General features: G+C 42.2%; 1 protein-coding gene across 1 annotated transcript in view; it reads right to left on the bottom strand.

Moving 5' to 3' along the window:
• The window catches only part of BLNK (B cell linker), a 97,755-nt gene that overhangs the window by 60,867 nt on the left and 19,023 nt on the right, over window positions 1-17,865 (bottom strand). The window contains exons 2-3 of the mRNA XM_066354935.1: window positions 5,396-5,461; window positions 1,886-1,935 (exon numbers count right to left, since the gene is read on the bottom strand). Coding sequence (XP_066211032.1) covers window positions 1,886-1,935; window positions 5,396-5,461 — 116 coding nt within the window. The remainder of the gene's footprint in view (window positions 1-1,885; window positions 1,936-5,395; window positions 5,462-17,865) is intronic.

Genomic DNA, 17,865 nt, shown 5'->3' with positions numbered 1-17,865 from the left:
GGGCCTGAGCGAGAAGACAGTGCGTGTGAGGGGATCATCAGGGAACATCCGTCCTGATGTCCATGTGTCAGTCTCCTCAGGTTTCCAAGAACTGCCCCTGAGCTTCTACTAGTTGTGTTCAGCATCTCCAATGCTGTTGGTTCACCTACAGAAACGACAAATGTTTCTGCTCATCCCCCAGGACTCACTTGAAATGTCTCCTTAGTAAGACCTTCCCCAGCTGCCTAATTGTTCCCCTGCCCCATAGTGAATTCCTGTCACGGCATCTGCCATTTCCCTTCACAACAGGAGCAGGGAGCATGTTTGGTAATTTATAATGACCTGTTGGCATTCCGGTTTATTACCTGACTCCCCACTAGACATTGAGCACCTTAAGGTCAGACACTGTATTTTGTTCCCCTCTTCACATCTAGCTCAGTGAGGATCACAGAGGACACGTTCGCGTAATGTTGGTTGAGTGAATCTCAGTATGTGCAGAACAGCTGAAGCACCTGGAGATGTTTATTCTAGAGGAGGAAATGTTCAAACGACCTAACTCTTAATTCTATCCCTGAAGTTACACAGAACAACTGTTCTACTTTCTTTAATATTTAAAGACCGGTACTGTGTGCCCATCAGGACAGACTATGGAAGCCACAAGGAAATGGATCATATCTACGTCCCACCGGGGCTGCCTGAGCCTGACTGGACCAGACAGGTGTGGGAGCTCGTCGCAGGAGATGTCAGAGCAGAAAGTGGGCCTTGTCTGTGGTACATGGTGGTGGGTAGGTGTAAGCATTGTATTGGATGTCAGCCTATATAACCTCTTGGGCTCCTTTTAAATCTGACACTCTATGAGTTTATCATTTTCCCATCAAACCTTTGGGTACTTAACATGTATAGCATGCTCTGATTTCTTTTCTTTTTTAGAAGTTGGAAAGAAAAATGAGTTTGTTTGTTTATTTATTTGTACTAAGGGCTGTATAGATCTGTCCGTGTCCGAGAAATATTTACATTTAAGCCATTAGAAACATTTTAAACCTATCCTCCCAAGGCATTCATTCCTTCCAGAAAAGGAGAGTATGTTGGCTAATTTACTTTGCTCACCACTGCCATAAAAACGACCTATTTCAAGACTAACTATTCTCCCCTGGCAAAGTTGATTCTAGTTGGAATGGGGTTGTAGGGCTAAACTTGGAGAGGATTAAGTGACCATGTGCCATCGATAATTTACTCCCACGATTCACCTCCTTTCAAATATCCACGGTTCTTCATCCAGGAAGCCTTCCCTTCTCCAGCTCCCCCCCGTCCGCCACCTCTGCTTAGATTAGATACAGGCAGTCCCCAGGTTGTGAACAAGATGGGCTCTGCAGGTTTGTTCTTAAGTTGACTTTATATGTAAGTTAGAACAGGTACACTTACCTAGTAAATGCAACTTAGATAGATGTTTGTCTTAACACAGTATTTATTTTTACCTCTCTCTGCATATAAATATACGATACTTAAACATTTTCAAACCTACAGAACCTATCATCTCGTTTGTAACTTGGGGAAGGCCTGTGCTGCTGTAGAACTTTGTGCTTCCCCATGACACTGAATTGTAATTGCTTTTAACATCACCTATCTCCCCTTTTATAAATTCTGTGAGTGTGGAGCTCTATCTGTCTTGTGTAGCACTGTGTTTCTACCTAAGACCCTGTACCTGGCACATGGACGGTGCTTCATAAATATTTAATAAATAGATGAGTGGTGGATGGACGGACGGATGGATGGATGGAATTTAGTCATTCTTAAAATTAAAACAGAGACTCTTTGTTTTCAGGTAAGTAGAACACAGTTCCCTTTTCAGACACAAAGAGAACCACTACATTGGTCAAGAATCCAAGTATTTTAGAAATACTCTTACCGGAGGCATAGTCCCTTCGAGGAACACTGGGAGGTGCTTTGACTTTCAGCCTGTAGGTAACAACCATTAGACAAACAGTCAGTGGGTGGGACAACTGTAGTCAAGGCCCATAATATAAATATAAGCAGATAGAGAGAGATAATAGATAACTCATAGAATAATGGCTTCTTTGGACCCATCACATTAAAAGACTAAACATATTGAAAATGTAGCAAAGCTGTTAATCAGAGGTTTTTCACCGCTCTCTGTGTCGCCAGTGCACAATGCAGCTGTGACTTGACAAAGCCAAGCAGAGGAGGGACTTTGAGAGGGCAGAGTAGTAGTGAATACTGAGTCCAGAGGTTTAAGGAAGATAAGTGTTGATTGGTTGATAGGCAGGTAAGGGAAGATGTACTGTAATTTAATAAATGTTTTACTAGGAAAACTTAGTTATAGTGAACACTTTAGCTGGAGGTTGAGCTGAATTATTTTTGTGCGATTAAAACACTAACAAATAACTGAGCAGTGAGTCTTTCTAAGTTGGGGTTGTGATATTTCACTTATTTAGAAGTTGACCTGTTTCAAGCACTTTCAAAACTACAATAGTATTTTTATACATATATTCACAATCCTTCCCCACTCATTAAAAGAAAACATTAAAATTACATTTTAAAAACATATCCTAATTTTTAGTCTTTTTATAAGTACTAGCAACCCCTTCCTTTCCATTATATGAAATAGGTAAGGTTTATATAAATTACTATTTTTAATAAACTATCCATAGTATTTAAAGAGTCATTTATTTAATTAAAAAATTAAATGTATAAATAAAACCTCTATATCCAGTAGACTTTATTTACTAAAATATCACATCCTGTAGAAGTAGCTTATACTGTAATCATTACATACAGAATATATTTCATTCTTGGGGGGGAAAAGCATTTCATAAATTCACGTTTGATTATAAAAAAACAAGTCTTATAAATTGGAATTGTAATAATGCAAAAATTACAATATTTGTATTTCCATGAAAATTCTGCTTTGTGTTTTCCTAAAGGCTCTCATATCTACTACTTCATTCAGTTCTCATAGAAAGCCAGCAGGGTGTGCTGGAAGATGTGATCGTTAGACCTAGATGAGGTCTGGGGAGAGACTACCAAACGTGTTGTAGGGAAGAAAAACGAAGACAAAACTGGATCTGGTGCCAGGTCTATCTATGGGCCAGTAAAATTTCAAACAGCACAAACCAACTATTACTTATTTTCATAATCATTGCATAAAAGAAAAGAAAGGGTGTTTTAATACTCTCCAATTGTATGAAGGTCATCATCTTAGAATATGGGACAGACTCAGGAAGGACTGCTGGTCTCTGAACACTCACCAGGAATAAAAGGCGTGGTGTGGGCCTCACTTAGCAGCCAGCAGCTGCACACAACCCCCACCACTCTAAGGCCCTCATGTTCTCATTCGGCCATGGATCAGTGACACCCTGTCAGTCTTGTGTTAGGAAACCAGTGTGTTCAACCGTGTTTCCTCCTTTCGAGGTGGCACCTGTTGCCTGGCTACCAGTGAGAGCAAAGAACTGCATGTCACTTAGAACCAAAGGGCCATTGGCTTCACCCAGGGGAATGACAATGGCGGCCATATTTTCCAAGCTGAGCAGAAACATGGTTTGTCAAGTAAAAGTGTATTTGGAGACAATGGGGATAATGCAATAGAAATCATCTGGAAAAATTTGAACCTCATGGCTGCTGTAAGTATGACTGACCATGGAATAGACATTTCATATAGAGGCTTCCTACTATTAAGAAAACTGGTATGTAGTAAAACTGGCAACTGTGGGATAATCTAGAATTGTTAGTGGTTAAAACAATGACTAGCAGGATTCTCTCATTCGATGAAATTCTGAGATAATAAATGAAAACAGTCACACATCTCTCCCAGTCACAGGACCGAATATGAAGACGAATTCTCCTCCTCTATGAGATGACTATTGCCCCATAAGCAGAAGATCATTTTAATTATTTGATGAGGATCACTTATACATATTGAGGCTCATTTATGTTCTATAGTCTGAAAGACCACAAAATGTGATTGCTTACTTTTAAGAGTATCTCTTCTGAAGGCATAGGAAATGTACTTTCACATACTATTGGTGGTACAAATTTTTTGGAAAGCAATATCAATAAAAACTTTAAGGGTACATACAAATCCTTCCACCCAGAAATTTCATTTCAAGAAGTTAGCTTTCTGTATTACTCAAAATCTCCAAAAGATATTTACTGAAATATTACTTGTGACAATTGAACTGAAAGAAATGCACACAAAATTTTGATTTTATCTAAATTGATATTATCAAATTGCCCTCCAAAAATGTTGTGCCAGTTTAAACTCCCCCCGCTCCCTTTAAAAATGTCCAACAGTATATAGTTGGTTAAATGAACAATAACACATTTATACAGACTATTAATCAGCTGTTTAAAAGGGAATATGGGTTTTTTTCACATACCAATAATGGAAGATGTCCATGATAGAGCATTAAGTATAATTACCAAACATAGCAAGTTGGTAGAATGGTTTATGTAGTATGATGCCACTCATGATGAAAATGTATGCATGTTATATCTATGTCAGTATATGTATGTGTGTGGGTACAAACTTATACATATAGATTTCTATACCAAGCCTGCACATGACAGTGCCCATTTCTGGGGAGTGGGTTAAAGTGAGGATATGAAAAGGGAGAGATTTTGACTTCATACAACTCTGAACTCTTTGATTTTTCTCCCCTGGTGAAACTGTATTACTTTTTTGAAAGAACAATAATAACTTTTATTTAAGTGCGGGGGGTGGGAGGGAGATAGTAAGACAGACTCCCACATGCGCCCCAACTGGGATCCACCCAGTGGGAGAAAAGAAAACTTAACAGACTAACATTTCCCCTTTCCTCTTGATTTAGATTTTGAGTGTCAAATGCAAGTATGGACAATTTCATGTACAATTTTCGTTCTCTTTTTAAAAAAGCTTAAGAGCTTTTGGTGTGCAGGAAGATTTAGAATTCTAGCTTTCCCTCTCCAAGTGCCGACTGAAAACACCATTTAAGGTAATAATTCAAAAAGTAAACTATGGGATCAGGTATGGCATCCTAGGGAAGCCGGGGATGTGTTCTTGTATCTGTTTCGGGTTTCTCCAACTGTGCCCTGAGCTAAATGGTTTCGGAAACTGATTTTCCTGCTTCAGTAAACGTCGTTTTGGCCTTTGCTCAGCACCTCCGATGGCATCGCTCACCTTGTGAACAGTGAGAGGGAAAAGCAGGGTGCCCCGCGAACCACCCCATTCACTCACCACGTTTCCTGAGTGTGGCTCTGCGCACCGTGGGCTCTAGCCACGGCTAAGAAAGGGTTACATGCTAGAGAGGCTGCAGCTCCTCACTCGGGTAGCACAACCCTGTGTCCTCCCCCCAGCAAAGGCTGGCTGGCACAAGAAGCTATTCATGGGAGTGCTCGCATAGTGCATTGGAATCTAACTTACTTTTTTATTTTGTTCATTATTCCACCTTCATTGTTCTTAATATCATGGACCATCTTTTGAAGTTGCCTGTAAGAAACAAAATTAAACATAAAATATTAATAACTAGGTTGCTTTTAATTTTTAAAATGTCTTCTATCATTCTGGGGAGGGGGAGAGAAAGAAGGAGAGAGAGAGAGGAAGCTAGGGAGAGAGAGAGAGAGAGAGAACCCTACAATAATCCCCCCCAAATAGTATGAATTGTATTGATTTTAGTTGAATTAATTACATTTAATTAAGTTGACCATCTGCTACATTTTTTTTTTTCATTCATTTTTCTGAAGCTGGAAACAGGGAGAGACAGTCAGACAGACTCCCGCATGCGCCCGACTGGGATCCACCCGGCACGCCCACCAGGGGCGACGCTCTGCCCACCAGGGGGCGATGCTCTGCCCATCCTGGGTGTCGCCATGTTGTGACCAGAGCCACTCTAGCGCCTGAGGCAGAGGCCACAGAGCCATCCCCAGCGCCCGGCCATCTTTGCTCCAATGGAGCCTTGGCTGCGGGAGGGGAAGAGAGAGACAGAGAGGAAAGCGCGGCGGAGGGATGGAGAAGCAAATGGGCGCTTCTCCTGTGTGCCCTGGCCGGGAATCGAACCAGGGTCCTCCGCACGCTAGGCCGACGCTCTACCGCTGAGCCAACCGGCCACGGTGACCATCTGCTACTTTAATAAAAGGAGAGGGTGACTGATTCTATGATTCTACAAGGAGTGTAGTCGTTGGGCCATGTCCCCATCTGTTGGACGTCTGGGCCAGTCTCGGGAGTCTATGAAGAGGAATTCCGATTCCCATAGCTGTCCGTGCCGATGAGACATGTGAGGCCAAAGCCCTCTGAGCTTATCAGATACCTCTCTGTCCAGCACGTGCTGTCCTTTGAGCACACATATTGCAGGGGTGGGGCTACCTTGAAACACACAGTGTAGGCTGAAATCAGGCCCAAGATGCGTTTTGTTAACTTGACTAAGTAGAATCTGGAAAAACTGTCATTTAAAAGTTGCATGTACAGAGAATCCATAAAGAAAATGACTAGTGAATCGGACAGCACAGATATTTTGAAACTTCTGAGGAACAAAAAGTAGTATGTACAAAATCAAAAGATAAATAGCATGCCTGAGGATGTATCTGCAACACATAATAATAATTGTATTGATTTTAGTTTAATTAATTAAAAATAATAACAACAACAACAACAACAATTTTTGGTTGAGAGGGAGATCTTACAACTCAGTGAACAAAAGATTAGCAATTTAATAGGAAAATTAGCAAAGGATGTGAACACATAGCTAAAAGGAAAAATATGTAAGTGGCCAGCAGACCAATGAAAAGATATTTAACATCACTTATACTTAAAAAAATCTTAAATAACAAATGAAATAGGTAAAACTTAACACATTTGATAATACCCAGGGTTAATGAGGGTACGAGGATATAGACATTCTTGGGAATATAAATTGTTACAATCGATATTTGTCAAAATTTGAAACCTCCATGCCTTTTGAGCCAGAAATTCCACGGCTAGGAATTGCCTAATGAACATGGTCATAAAACTATACCATTATATAGATATCTACATTATATACATATAAGTATTATATGTAATAACTCAAAGCTTTTCTTCCTCCCTGCTAAGAACATGGAAACAACCTAAACACCCATCAATCACAAAAAGGGAACTAGTTAAATAAACTTTGATAAAGCTATACAATGAAATACCACAGACCCTTTAAAAAAAAAAACAACCAAAAACATCTGTATTGCTTATGTAAAAAAAAGCCCCAAGAGATATTATTAAGTTGAACAAAAATAGAAAAGTAGGAGAAAGAAAAATAAGGAAGGCCTGACCTGTGGTGGCACAGTGGATCAAGTGTCGACCTGGAAACACTGAAGTCGCCGGTTCGAAACCCTGGGCTTGCCTGGTCAAGGCACATATGGGAGTTGATGCTTCCTGCTTCTCCCTCTCTTTCTCTCTCCCTCTCTCCCCTGTCTTTCTCACTCTCTCTCCCCCCTCTCTAAAATGAGTTAATGAATATTATAAAAAGAAGGAAGGGCAACTTTGAATAGTGTAGCTTTTTGTGGGGAGAGAAGTACATATACATGCATATGTGCTGGTGTGTACTTAACTTTTTGGAAAGATACTCAAGAAGTCATTAAAATGTTTTCCAAGCCAACAGAGTGCATTGGCACAAATTAGAAAAAGGTGCCCCCTTTTTTTCTGGGTGGACACTGCTCGGTAGCAGGGTGCCCAGCTTGGCAAAAGGACAACTGGATTTCAGCCTCGACTGGTCCTTGTAGCTAGGCACCCTTGTGGGGATCAGTGGCTTGGGGGAAGGGAGCGAGCTTCTCCTTTATAAAAAAGAGACTTATTTTACAGTGAAAAATTTTCTATATTATTTGAATCTTCATAACATGTCTTAGGATGCCCTTTTTATTATCTGTTTTACATACATACAAGGTAGGGCAAAGTAGGTTTACAGTTGTGAGTACACAAAAACAGTTTATTCTTGTATTATTATTTATTAATTATTGTATTTTTCATATAAACAACTATAAACCTACTCTTGCCCCTCCCTGACTATAGAGAAAATGTTAACAGGGTTGGCAAATAGGGCCATGCTTTGTTTTCTACCTAATAATTTGCTGACTATATATATGGGATATATATTTGCACACACACACACACACACACACACACATATATTTTCACATGATTCTGCCCTGAAAGAGTAGGATATTTAAATTCACTTCTCAGGCAAGCCCTTCTTTTGTCCTGAGCAAATGATTTGTTTGGGCCCTTGATTTAACAAACGTGAAGCTTGTACACAGCCATTGTACCTGGAGAAAACTGATTGGTCATAATTGTGAGCGCAGATTTCTCTGATTCTGAAAGCTAGGCCTTCTGTTAGGTAATATGAATAGTGGTGCTAAGCTCCGCTGTGAATTCCTGTCAACTGGGGGGGAATCGGGGAGGGATATTCTCAGCTCTGTAAAGATTTAGAACGTATGTGTTACAGAGCTTTTCGGTGTGGATGGAGTTCAGAGCGGGAGAGGACAGCTTGTCAGAGAGACTCTGCCTGGCCCGGCCTGTTGGCATCCTCCACTAAGTGTTAGTTTAAGGCCAAATAACCCACCTGTGCTGATGTTCTGCAGTAGTTGCTCACTGGGGGCCATTGAGCACCGAGGCTATAGGCTGAGACGTAGGGGATAGACATTCCTACTCTTTATCATTTTGGAAGAGGGGGAGTCTCAAACAAGGAATGGGAACTTGGGACTTTAGGAAGCTCTTCCTCCTTCTAGGTCAAATGACTGTTAGGAGCTAGAGTCCTGAAAAGCACAGCCAAACCTGAGGAATGGTGGGGAGACGGGGAACGGGAGGGAGGAGGTGTGATGGCCCTGAACTTGACGCTGGGTCTGAGCCTCTGCTCTGAGAAGCCATTCTCAATGAGATCATTTCTCTTCACTGTCCCTGAATCTTCAGTAGTGTCCTGTCCGTAGCTGCAGCCTGGCTTCAGCTGGGCTGTGTGGAAGGGTGCATTCCATTGGCCACAAGGAGTGGAACACAGAGAAGGGACAAGCTGGAGAGCAGAGTAGAAAGAAAGAAAAACTTCTTTCAGGACATTTTTAAGGCTGCATCTTGGGGAATTGTCTACATAATTGGGGGACCCATTGAGGGGCCTAACTTGGCATGTGGGGAGGGGTTGGTGACAGGTTGTTATCTGGGCAACTAAGGAAATATGACCATACTTTACATCCCCAGTCAGGGAGGGTGAGCAAACTGATTCTATAAGTGTGAACTCAGCAAAACACCAGACTCAACAGCAGAGAAAAGGGTGGAGCAAGAGAAAAGGGACCACCTCACCCATCAGAGACACACAGAGGGTCCCCCATGCTGGACCCTTCAGTTGCCTCAGGACCCTGTAATATTCTAGAATTTGTTCGTATATATGCTGTGTCAAACTCTTTCTCCTTTTCCTTAATTGCTATAATGAATCTCTGAGATCTAGGAATGAGGGTTGTATGGCCAATAGTTGCCGCCATTGCTGCTGCGGCTATTCACATGCAGGTTCTCATTAGACTCAGGCAGATGATAAAGAAACAGTGTAGCAAAAAAAAGTGGTGAGCCATTCCTTTATTCAAGTCTCGCATTGGCTGATGAGCAAACAAACACACAGGGCTCCCAAAGCCCCTGACACATTCTCCGGTTCCACAACCAGGAGAATCTTCTCCAGGTTTTCCTGGAATCAGAGGCCTCACCAGTCTCAGCGGAGCTCACAAAAGCCGTCACCTCTATTCCCCATCTCCTTCTCTCTGCTCTCACTCTGCCAAAATGGCTTCCTTCTTCTTCTCCTTCTCCTTCTCTCTTTTAAAAACTTTTCTGGTGCCAAACCTCTTCTTCAGCATACATTAGCAAGACAATGGCCCTTCCCAAGCAGGAAAGTAATTAGTAATTTCACAGGTCACATACCTGGCGCTGTCCAGAGCCATTTTTAACAATAAAAGTGAGCAAACTCAAAAAACACAAATTTTACAAACTCATTTACCCAACAAGAATGAATTAAAAACAGGAGGTCTGGGAGTGGAGAGAAAGAGAGATTGAGAGAGAGAGAGAGAATTTGAAATGGGTTGATTGCGAGGAAATTTCATCATTTCAGATGGAGATCAGAGGGCAACTGTGTTTGTAAGCTGTCACGGAATGGAGTGTCTTTAGCCTAAGTTAATGCTTAACCAGGTTGAGGGGAGGAATGAGCCAGGGTGAAGGATTTTATCACAAGTCTGTCCAGAATGGGACAAAGGCTGATCTGTATAAGACACTTTGCTGTAGATGTAGATAAACATGTAAATTGTTACCAGTGAGTTTGATGTGATTTTTTCATTTGCTCAACTTGGTATTTGATGCTTCTTGGCTTTAATTTTTATTATCTTATTACATTTAGTATAATTATAGTAAATTGTTAAAGTGTTTTATCAACTATACGTTTTACGTATAAATTTTTTCTCATCTTTCTGCACCTCATTCACACAAATCCTGATGTCCAATGACTACTCTTTATAGGTGCCAAACCTGTTACCTGGTCAAACGCAGTGTTCCCTCAACCAGTGGTCCCCAACCCCCGGGCCGCAGACCGGTACCAGTCCGTGGGCCGTTTGGTACCGGTCCACAGAGAAAGAATAAATAACTTACATTATTTCCGTTTTATTTAAATTTAAGTCTGAATGATGTTTTATTTTTTAAAAATGACCAGATTCCCTCTGTTATATCCGTCTAAGACTCACTCTTGACGCTTGTCTCGTAAGTTTGACAATTATATTTAAAAATACCACAGTTTTGACGCCGGTTGCATAATTTTATTTTGTGCATTTATCTGTCCCACCTTAAAGGCCGGTCCGTGAAAATATTTTCTGACATTTAAACCGGTCCGTGGCCCAAAAAAGGTTGGGGACCACTGCCCTAAACCAAGAAGAGGTGATGCTCTCGGCTGATTTGATCAGCCATCCATATACGAGGTGATGCACAGCTCCCCTGCTCCCGGTAGTGTCTGCTCCATTTTGGAGGCTTTGTTCTCAGTTACAACTTACCAGACGCAATAACAAAGGAATACGTAACTGGACTGTTCCGGGAGAGGTTGCTCTAGATTTAAACATCAGTTGTTTTACTGTGATAAATGGTGTGAAAATAGTTTAGACATAAAACAGCTCCACTTTGATTCGCTCTTTAAGAGATAGCCTTCAATGGTTGGGAGAAAGATAATAGGATCATAATGTTCTAATTTTTTTAAGTTGTGAAGAAACCGCCATGTTCATGTAGCAAAATAAAATGAAGAACAAAGCTTATCCAATGCTTTAAAATAATATTAATATATAATTTTTAAGCAGTATAGCATTTCAGTATTTAAAAATGGTGGGCAGGTCATTATAAGTAATTATAATTGTTATTACTTGTCTAAACCAAATCCAAGTTTATATTGTCTCTCTGGTTGTTGCTTTAAATTTTTTTTCAATTAATGTCAATAAGCTTAGTTATTTAACAGCATACTACAGTAGTGTGACCTTGGTCAAGCCTGGATCTCAACAAATTTAGATCCTACTATGTACCTAGAGAGGAAAAAAATCATCATTTGAAAGTTACTAGCAGTTTTTTGCCTGCAAAGAAGTGGCTTCCTTTAGAATCTGAGAGGTCAGTGGTTCTCACACTAAACTGCATCCGAATCACCGGGAGGGCTTTTGAAACAGAGTTTCATTACCCCCCCCCCCCCCCAGAGTTTCCGGTTGGGTAGAGGTGTGGGGCTCAAAGAATTTGCATTTCTACTAAGTTCTCAGGTGGTGGAGAGCCAGAGTGAAGCTGTGGGATATGTGAGCAGCCCAGGATTCCCCAAATCCCAGGGCAAGAAATCTGTAAAAGTGGCATAGAGTTCTGTGATCTGAACGGCAAAAGATGACAGTGACCTTTTCCTTGTTCTTGTTCTTTTCTTTCTTGCTTTCTTCCTTTTTCTTTTCATTTTTCTTTCTTTTCTTATTTTTTGAGCGGCAAGTAAGTAGTGGCTGGTACTATAGGCTGTACAGTTTTAAATTTTATAACTTTATTTCTGATTAAAATATAATTTATGCTAAGTGAAAGGACCCAAAATGAAGAGGCTACATATTGTATGATTCCAACTAGAATCTGGAAAAAGGGAAGCTATGGAGACAGTAAAAAGACAGTGCTTGGCAGAGGAGGGAGGAGGGAGGGATGAATAAGTGAAGTGTTTTTGTATGATACTGTCATGGGGCCTACATGTAAGAGATGTTCATTGTATCAGAATTTAGAAATAATAGTTAAGATATCAGTCTCCCCCATTACCACTTGTTGGGCAGATAAAATATATTATGCTCACTTTGTTAAAAACGCCGCTGCCCACGTGAGGCCGTTGCCCAGGTGATATTAATGTGTGTTGAGAATCCTTGTAGCCTGGGGCTCGGTTTTGGGATTAAGCCTTTCCTACCCGTTTTGATGTGGGGTGGTACAATCCAATCATGCCTCAGAGAAGTGTCTTTGTATTAGAGACTTCCCTATTTTGTATATTAGATTAAAGGTTTGGAATCTACACTATAAAATGGGGGCAGAATGAGAGCTTGCTCTTGGTTCCTGGGATGATTAGCATGAGAGAGCAGAGGGAGCAGAGCAGAGAGCAGCAGAAAGAGGCCATGTGGCCAGGAGAAGCAGCCAAGATGGCGGAGTGCTGAGTGAGATGCCAGTTTGTGTGCAGTTTATGCAGGGAGAAGGAAGGAGATGGGGAACTGAGGAGAATAAGGCTGGTGAGCTAGAAACCTTTGATTCTAGGAAACTCGGATAAGTCAGTGGCTTTGTGAGTACTGAATGTGAGTGGGTTTTGGAGCCCAGTCTGTGTTTTTACTTGCCCCCCGGGTGCAAGCTAGAATTAAAGAAAATGGCCTATCAGTTTTTGGCTCCATAGTTTCTTTACCGACTGTCCGAATCTAGTGCGAACCTGCATGGGCTGGGCTGCTGTGATGGTGGCCTTGGCCATTGGCTTTACACCACTTAATTGAAACCTTGCCATTTTTTACTACACATGAATGACATGTATAGATTTCACACATTTAAGCTCATACTTGACATTTTGTAATCTGCATTTTCCACTTACATCTTGAACATTTTCATAAGTGAGCACCAACCACCCTTAGGCTTTGTCTGATTAGTCAACTAGTCCTTTCTTTTTCTTTCTTTTTTTTTTCATTTTGAAAGGTCTTTTATTTTTAGGTGGGCATAATTAAAATTAAAAAAAAATTTTTTTTATTTTTATTTATTCATTTTAGAGAGGAGAGACAGAGAGAGACAGGGGGGAGGAGCTGGAAGCATCAACTCCCATCTGTGCCTTGACCAGGCAAGCCCAGGGTTTCGAACCTGCGACCTCAGCATCTCCAGGTCGACACCCCATCCACTGCGCCACCACAGGTCAGGCCTAAAATTTTTTTAAAGATTTGTTTTCAGTTACAATCGATATACAATATTATATTAGTTTCAGGTGTGCAACATAGTGATTAATTAACCTTGTGATGTGACCACTCTGATAAGTCTGGTACCCACTCGATACCACACAATGTTATTACAATTTTATGGCCATCTGGTCTATCTGCAACTGAGACACCTTTGACCTTTGACCCCCTGATCCAGGTGGGCATGACAGAAAGTGCTGGACCGTCAGGACCCTGAGCTTGAGGGAGGAGAGAGGAGACCAGGTCAGACCTGAGGAGACCTGGAGAAGCAAATGGTGCTGAGAATGAGAACTGAATGTCTCGCTTCTAGAAGCCTTGGGTCAGGGGGGTTTGGCCTGAGGGACAGGAGAGGACAGACAACCTCAGGCTCCCTCCTGGGCCTTCACACCCAGCCCACCCTCTGAAACTGTTTTCTACAGTATGATCTGAAGACTACCTTCACCATCTGTAAAATAAAGACAGTGGTTGGTGTGAAAATGACAGGTGATAGATTTAAAGTGCCTGCCCCTGCTGGCATTCTCAGTCCAAGTTAATGGCCTTTCTAAGACCCTGGGGACTGGATCTGATCAGGAACAAAAAGCAAATCAGCGCTGCCTGCTGGAGACGTGAGGGAAGACATTGCCACCTGGGTGGATTCCCTCCAGGCCAGAAAATGCTCCAAGGGTTGGGGTTGGTTGTGGTTTTGTTGTTGTTGTTACTGGATTTGGGGGGTTGGAGGGGGATGGTGGTGGTGGGGAGAGTTGGCTGAGAACTCTCCCCAACCTGGCATGGCTAACTGGCACCGACCTGTGGGAATGGTCTACTGACTTCAGTTCTGCATTAAACTATGGGCATTTATGAGCCCCAACATGGAGTGGCATTTTGACCACTAACCTACAGTAATGCCATTTGCAAATAAAACATAGTTTTTGGGTTCTTAGTGTGCACTAGGAATTAGTACTAACAAATTCTTCCATGTAGTCATCTGTATTCAAGTGTAAGAAGAGAGCATTGTAATCAACACTTTGTTTAATACAAGTAAAAATGATGTGCTTGCCAAAATGTAAAATTAAATTAAAAATAAAAAATTCTGATTGCTGGGCCCTAAACCATATCAATGGAATAAAAATCCCAGATGGGGCCCCACAATCTGCATTTTAACAAACTTCTGGGGACTGGTGGCTTATGCACACGGAAGGCTGAGAACCTTTTTTTAAAAAGAATCGGGGCAGGTTTATCTCCTTCTAAGCCAGGCTTGATGGCAAGGAGCAGAAGAGACGGCTTGCCAACCTCCAGAGTATCTTCCCACCTGCCTTTTATTGCCTGAAATATCTTTAGTGGCAAAGCATATTCCTTACTTCATAATGGGATGCCAACAGAGGCAGATTAAGGTCAGTTGAAGCCCTGGACACAGAAGAAAATATTGGGCCCCTTACATTAGAAAAAAGTGTAAAGTTGAGGTTTTGTGGGGCCCTTCAGAATTCAGGGTCCAGGGCACGTGCCCGGTGCACCTGCAGTTAAATCCGCCTCTGGATGCCAAAGGCTTAGGCAGACGCTGTCCCCAGAAAAGGTGCACCTGACACACAGGAGTTTTAGTCAATGGTGTGATGTCTGCTTCCAACAGGGAAAAAGAGCAAGAGGAATCATTTGTGAGTGCTGACCAGCTTTTCCCTTCACCTATGCACAGAGCAATACAAGTCGGACCCAGAGATACATCTAGTCTGCCAACCTTCTGTTCCTAGGCCTGGCACACTGCAGGGACTCTGACCTCGGGAGCCTAGCCTTCCCCCGTGAGGATTTTTGGAATTGAAATTGAGAGCTTGCATCAGTGGGCAGTGACTTTTCCTTTTTGGAAGAAAAGTTGGGCTGGAGAAGTGGTCTTGACTTTGGCCGTACATTAGAATCACTCAAGGAGCTTTAAATAATCCTCATAGCCTCATCACCTCCCAGATCAGTGGCTTCCAGGTGATTCCAGCGTATGGCCAAGGTTGAGAACCACTGGCAGTGTTATCAGAATAGTTCTTTGTAGATCCCCCAGGGAAGACCCACTGGCTAAGAGCACCCAGGTTGGATAGGAACCCGTAGGTGCTGGCTGCCGTTCAGAAGATGGTCTGTAGGCAGAGAACAGCCCCAAGTGTGCGATCGGGAGCGGGCAGACAGGTCCAGGAGGGAGGATGGTGGGACGCTGAGCTCCGCCAGGGCCGCCACGTGCCGAGAAAGCAGCTGCACTTGGATATTTTTGGCCAGATCGCCAAAGAACAATCCAAGAAATATTTTGTAATATACCTTTCCAATATTTTCATTAAACACAGAAAATAATTTAAAAGGTTGTGTCATCTGCAAGAAGTACAGTTTTTAATGTTTAGTAAAAAAAAAAAAAAAGATAAAAAGATCAGAAAACATCTTGTTTCCTTTTAACTCCTTAGGGAATTCACAGAGGACCGCAAAAAAAGCTCGGTTTAGCATATTTTTCTCACTGTCTTTAATGTTAATCAGAGAAAAATCCCTGTTTATTTTTTGTTTCTATATTTAAAACAAAAGCCTTAAAGTTATGATTATTTGGGGCACAGTTCTTTTTTCTTTTTCCATTCAGTATTGTTCTGTATTAGTTTCGGATGCACAGCTGAGTGGTTAGACAGTCACACACTTTACAGACCGTTCTCCCGGGAGTTCCAGCACCCATCTGGCACCATACTCAGTTATTACAGTACGAAAACCCCTGTTTCATCAGGATTTAGGGATAGATTAAAGAAGGTCTCGGATGAAAGCAACTCTGCAAACAAGAAGAGCAGAGATCTCCTTCCTTCTTTTTCATCCCCACATCTCAACCTCAGGTCCAGTTTGGGAGTTTCATCCTTTTCGTATCTGTAGGGTTGGCCCTCCTCTCGCTGCTAAGATTCAGGCAACACCTGTCCCTTCACACCAGGAAAACGCTGTGCCTGGCCGTGTGCCTCTCTGGTCCACGCTCTGCAGGTTTGTCAGGGCCCTCTTCGGCTGATGTCTTTAAAACCTAGTTTTCAGTAGGGCACTTCCTCTTTAAAAGCCGCCAGCAGCTCCCCAGTGTCTACCAAATCAAGCCTGACTTTTTGTCGGTTTCATCCTAAACTGCTAGAACTGACCGGTGACTGCCTGTGAGTCTCCATCTGCGTGGCTGGTACCCTTAGAACATCTTCTCACAACAGGCTCGGTATCTCCAACTTACCTGTTTGTAAGATCAAATTGGAGTGGAAATCTCTCTAATATTTTCTTTAGTGTATATCGAGGCAAAGAAAACATCTAGTCTCTTAAGTACTATGTGCTATGAATGGGTTTTTAAAATGTATTGATCATCACTAGATCTGCTGATGCTTTAGCTGACTTCCTCCTTTTTCGAACGTTTGCATGACCTCATACTATTGACTCTAGCTTTCTTTTTAAGATGCTGCTCATCATTTTTATAGTACATTTTATTTTTGTTATTAAATTTTAATATTTAACTAAACTTTTAAAACTATACTTCTTGCAGATGACACCATCTTTTAAATTATCTCCTGTATTCAATAAAAATGTTGGAAAGGTATTATAAAATACTGCTTGGATTGTTTTTTGATGAGTTGGCCAAAAATATCCAAGGGCAGCTGTTTTCTCGGCACCTTGCGGCCCAGGTGGAGTTCACTGTCCCACCATCCTCCTGTTACAGAAAAATGTAAATGTCTGATAGGGAAAAAAAATGGAGCTTGTAATCTGGTGTCTTGGATCTTCAGACTTGGAATTTCTTATTTTTCTTTGACTTTTATTTATTTTATTTATTTATTTATTTTTGTATTTTTCTGAAGCTGGAAACGGGGAGAGACAGTCAGACAGACTCCCGCATGCGCCTGACCGGGATCCACCCGGCACGCCCACCAGGGGCAACGCTCTGCCCACCAGGGGGCGATGCTCTGCCCATCCGGGGCGTCGCTCTGCCGCGACCAGAGCCACTCTAGCGCCTGGGGCAGAGGCCAAGGAGCCATCCCCAGCGCCCGGGCCAGAGGGGAAGAGAGAGACAGAGAGGAAGGGGGGAGGTGGAGAAGCAAATGGGCGCTTCTCCTATGTGCCCTGGCCGGGAATCGAACCCGGGTGCCCCGCACGCCAGGCCGACGCTCTACCGCTGAGCCAACCAGCCAGGGCCTTTCTTTGACTTTTAATCTCCCACTAGTGAATTCCTCTTTATATGAATCTTCCTTGTCTCTGTCCCCTCCTGTCCATTCCTTCAGCAGCAGCCATTGTGGCCTCATGGACAATTCACTATGCCAGTGGCCTCTCATTTTATCTCCCTACCTTCAGTCTCTCCCCTTCCCCAAATTTATTTTCTTAAACCGTCCCTTTCATTATGTCATTCTGCTTGTGAGTAGTCTTTGATGTTTCTTGCAGGATAAACTACAAACTCATTAGCATGACATTCAAAGACCCTCACAATCTGGACCCAATCAAACACTGTAGAGGGGT

The sequence above is a fragment of the Saccopteryx leptura genome, chromosome 13 (genome assembly GCF_036850995.1).
Source record: "Saccopteryx leptura isolate mSacLep1 chromosome 13, mSacLep1_pri_phased_curated, whole genome shotgun sequence".
NCBI classification, from domain to species: domain Eukaryota; kingdom Metazoa; phylum Chordata; class Mammalia; order Chiroptera; family Emballonuridae; genus Saccopteryx; species Saccopteryx leptura.
The sequence above is the reverse complement of the archived record's forward strand: the minus strand, read 5'-3'. Positions and strand labels throughout refer to the sequence as shown.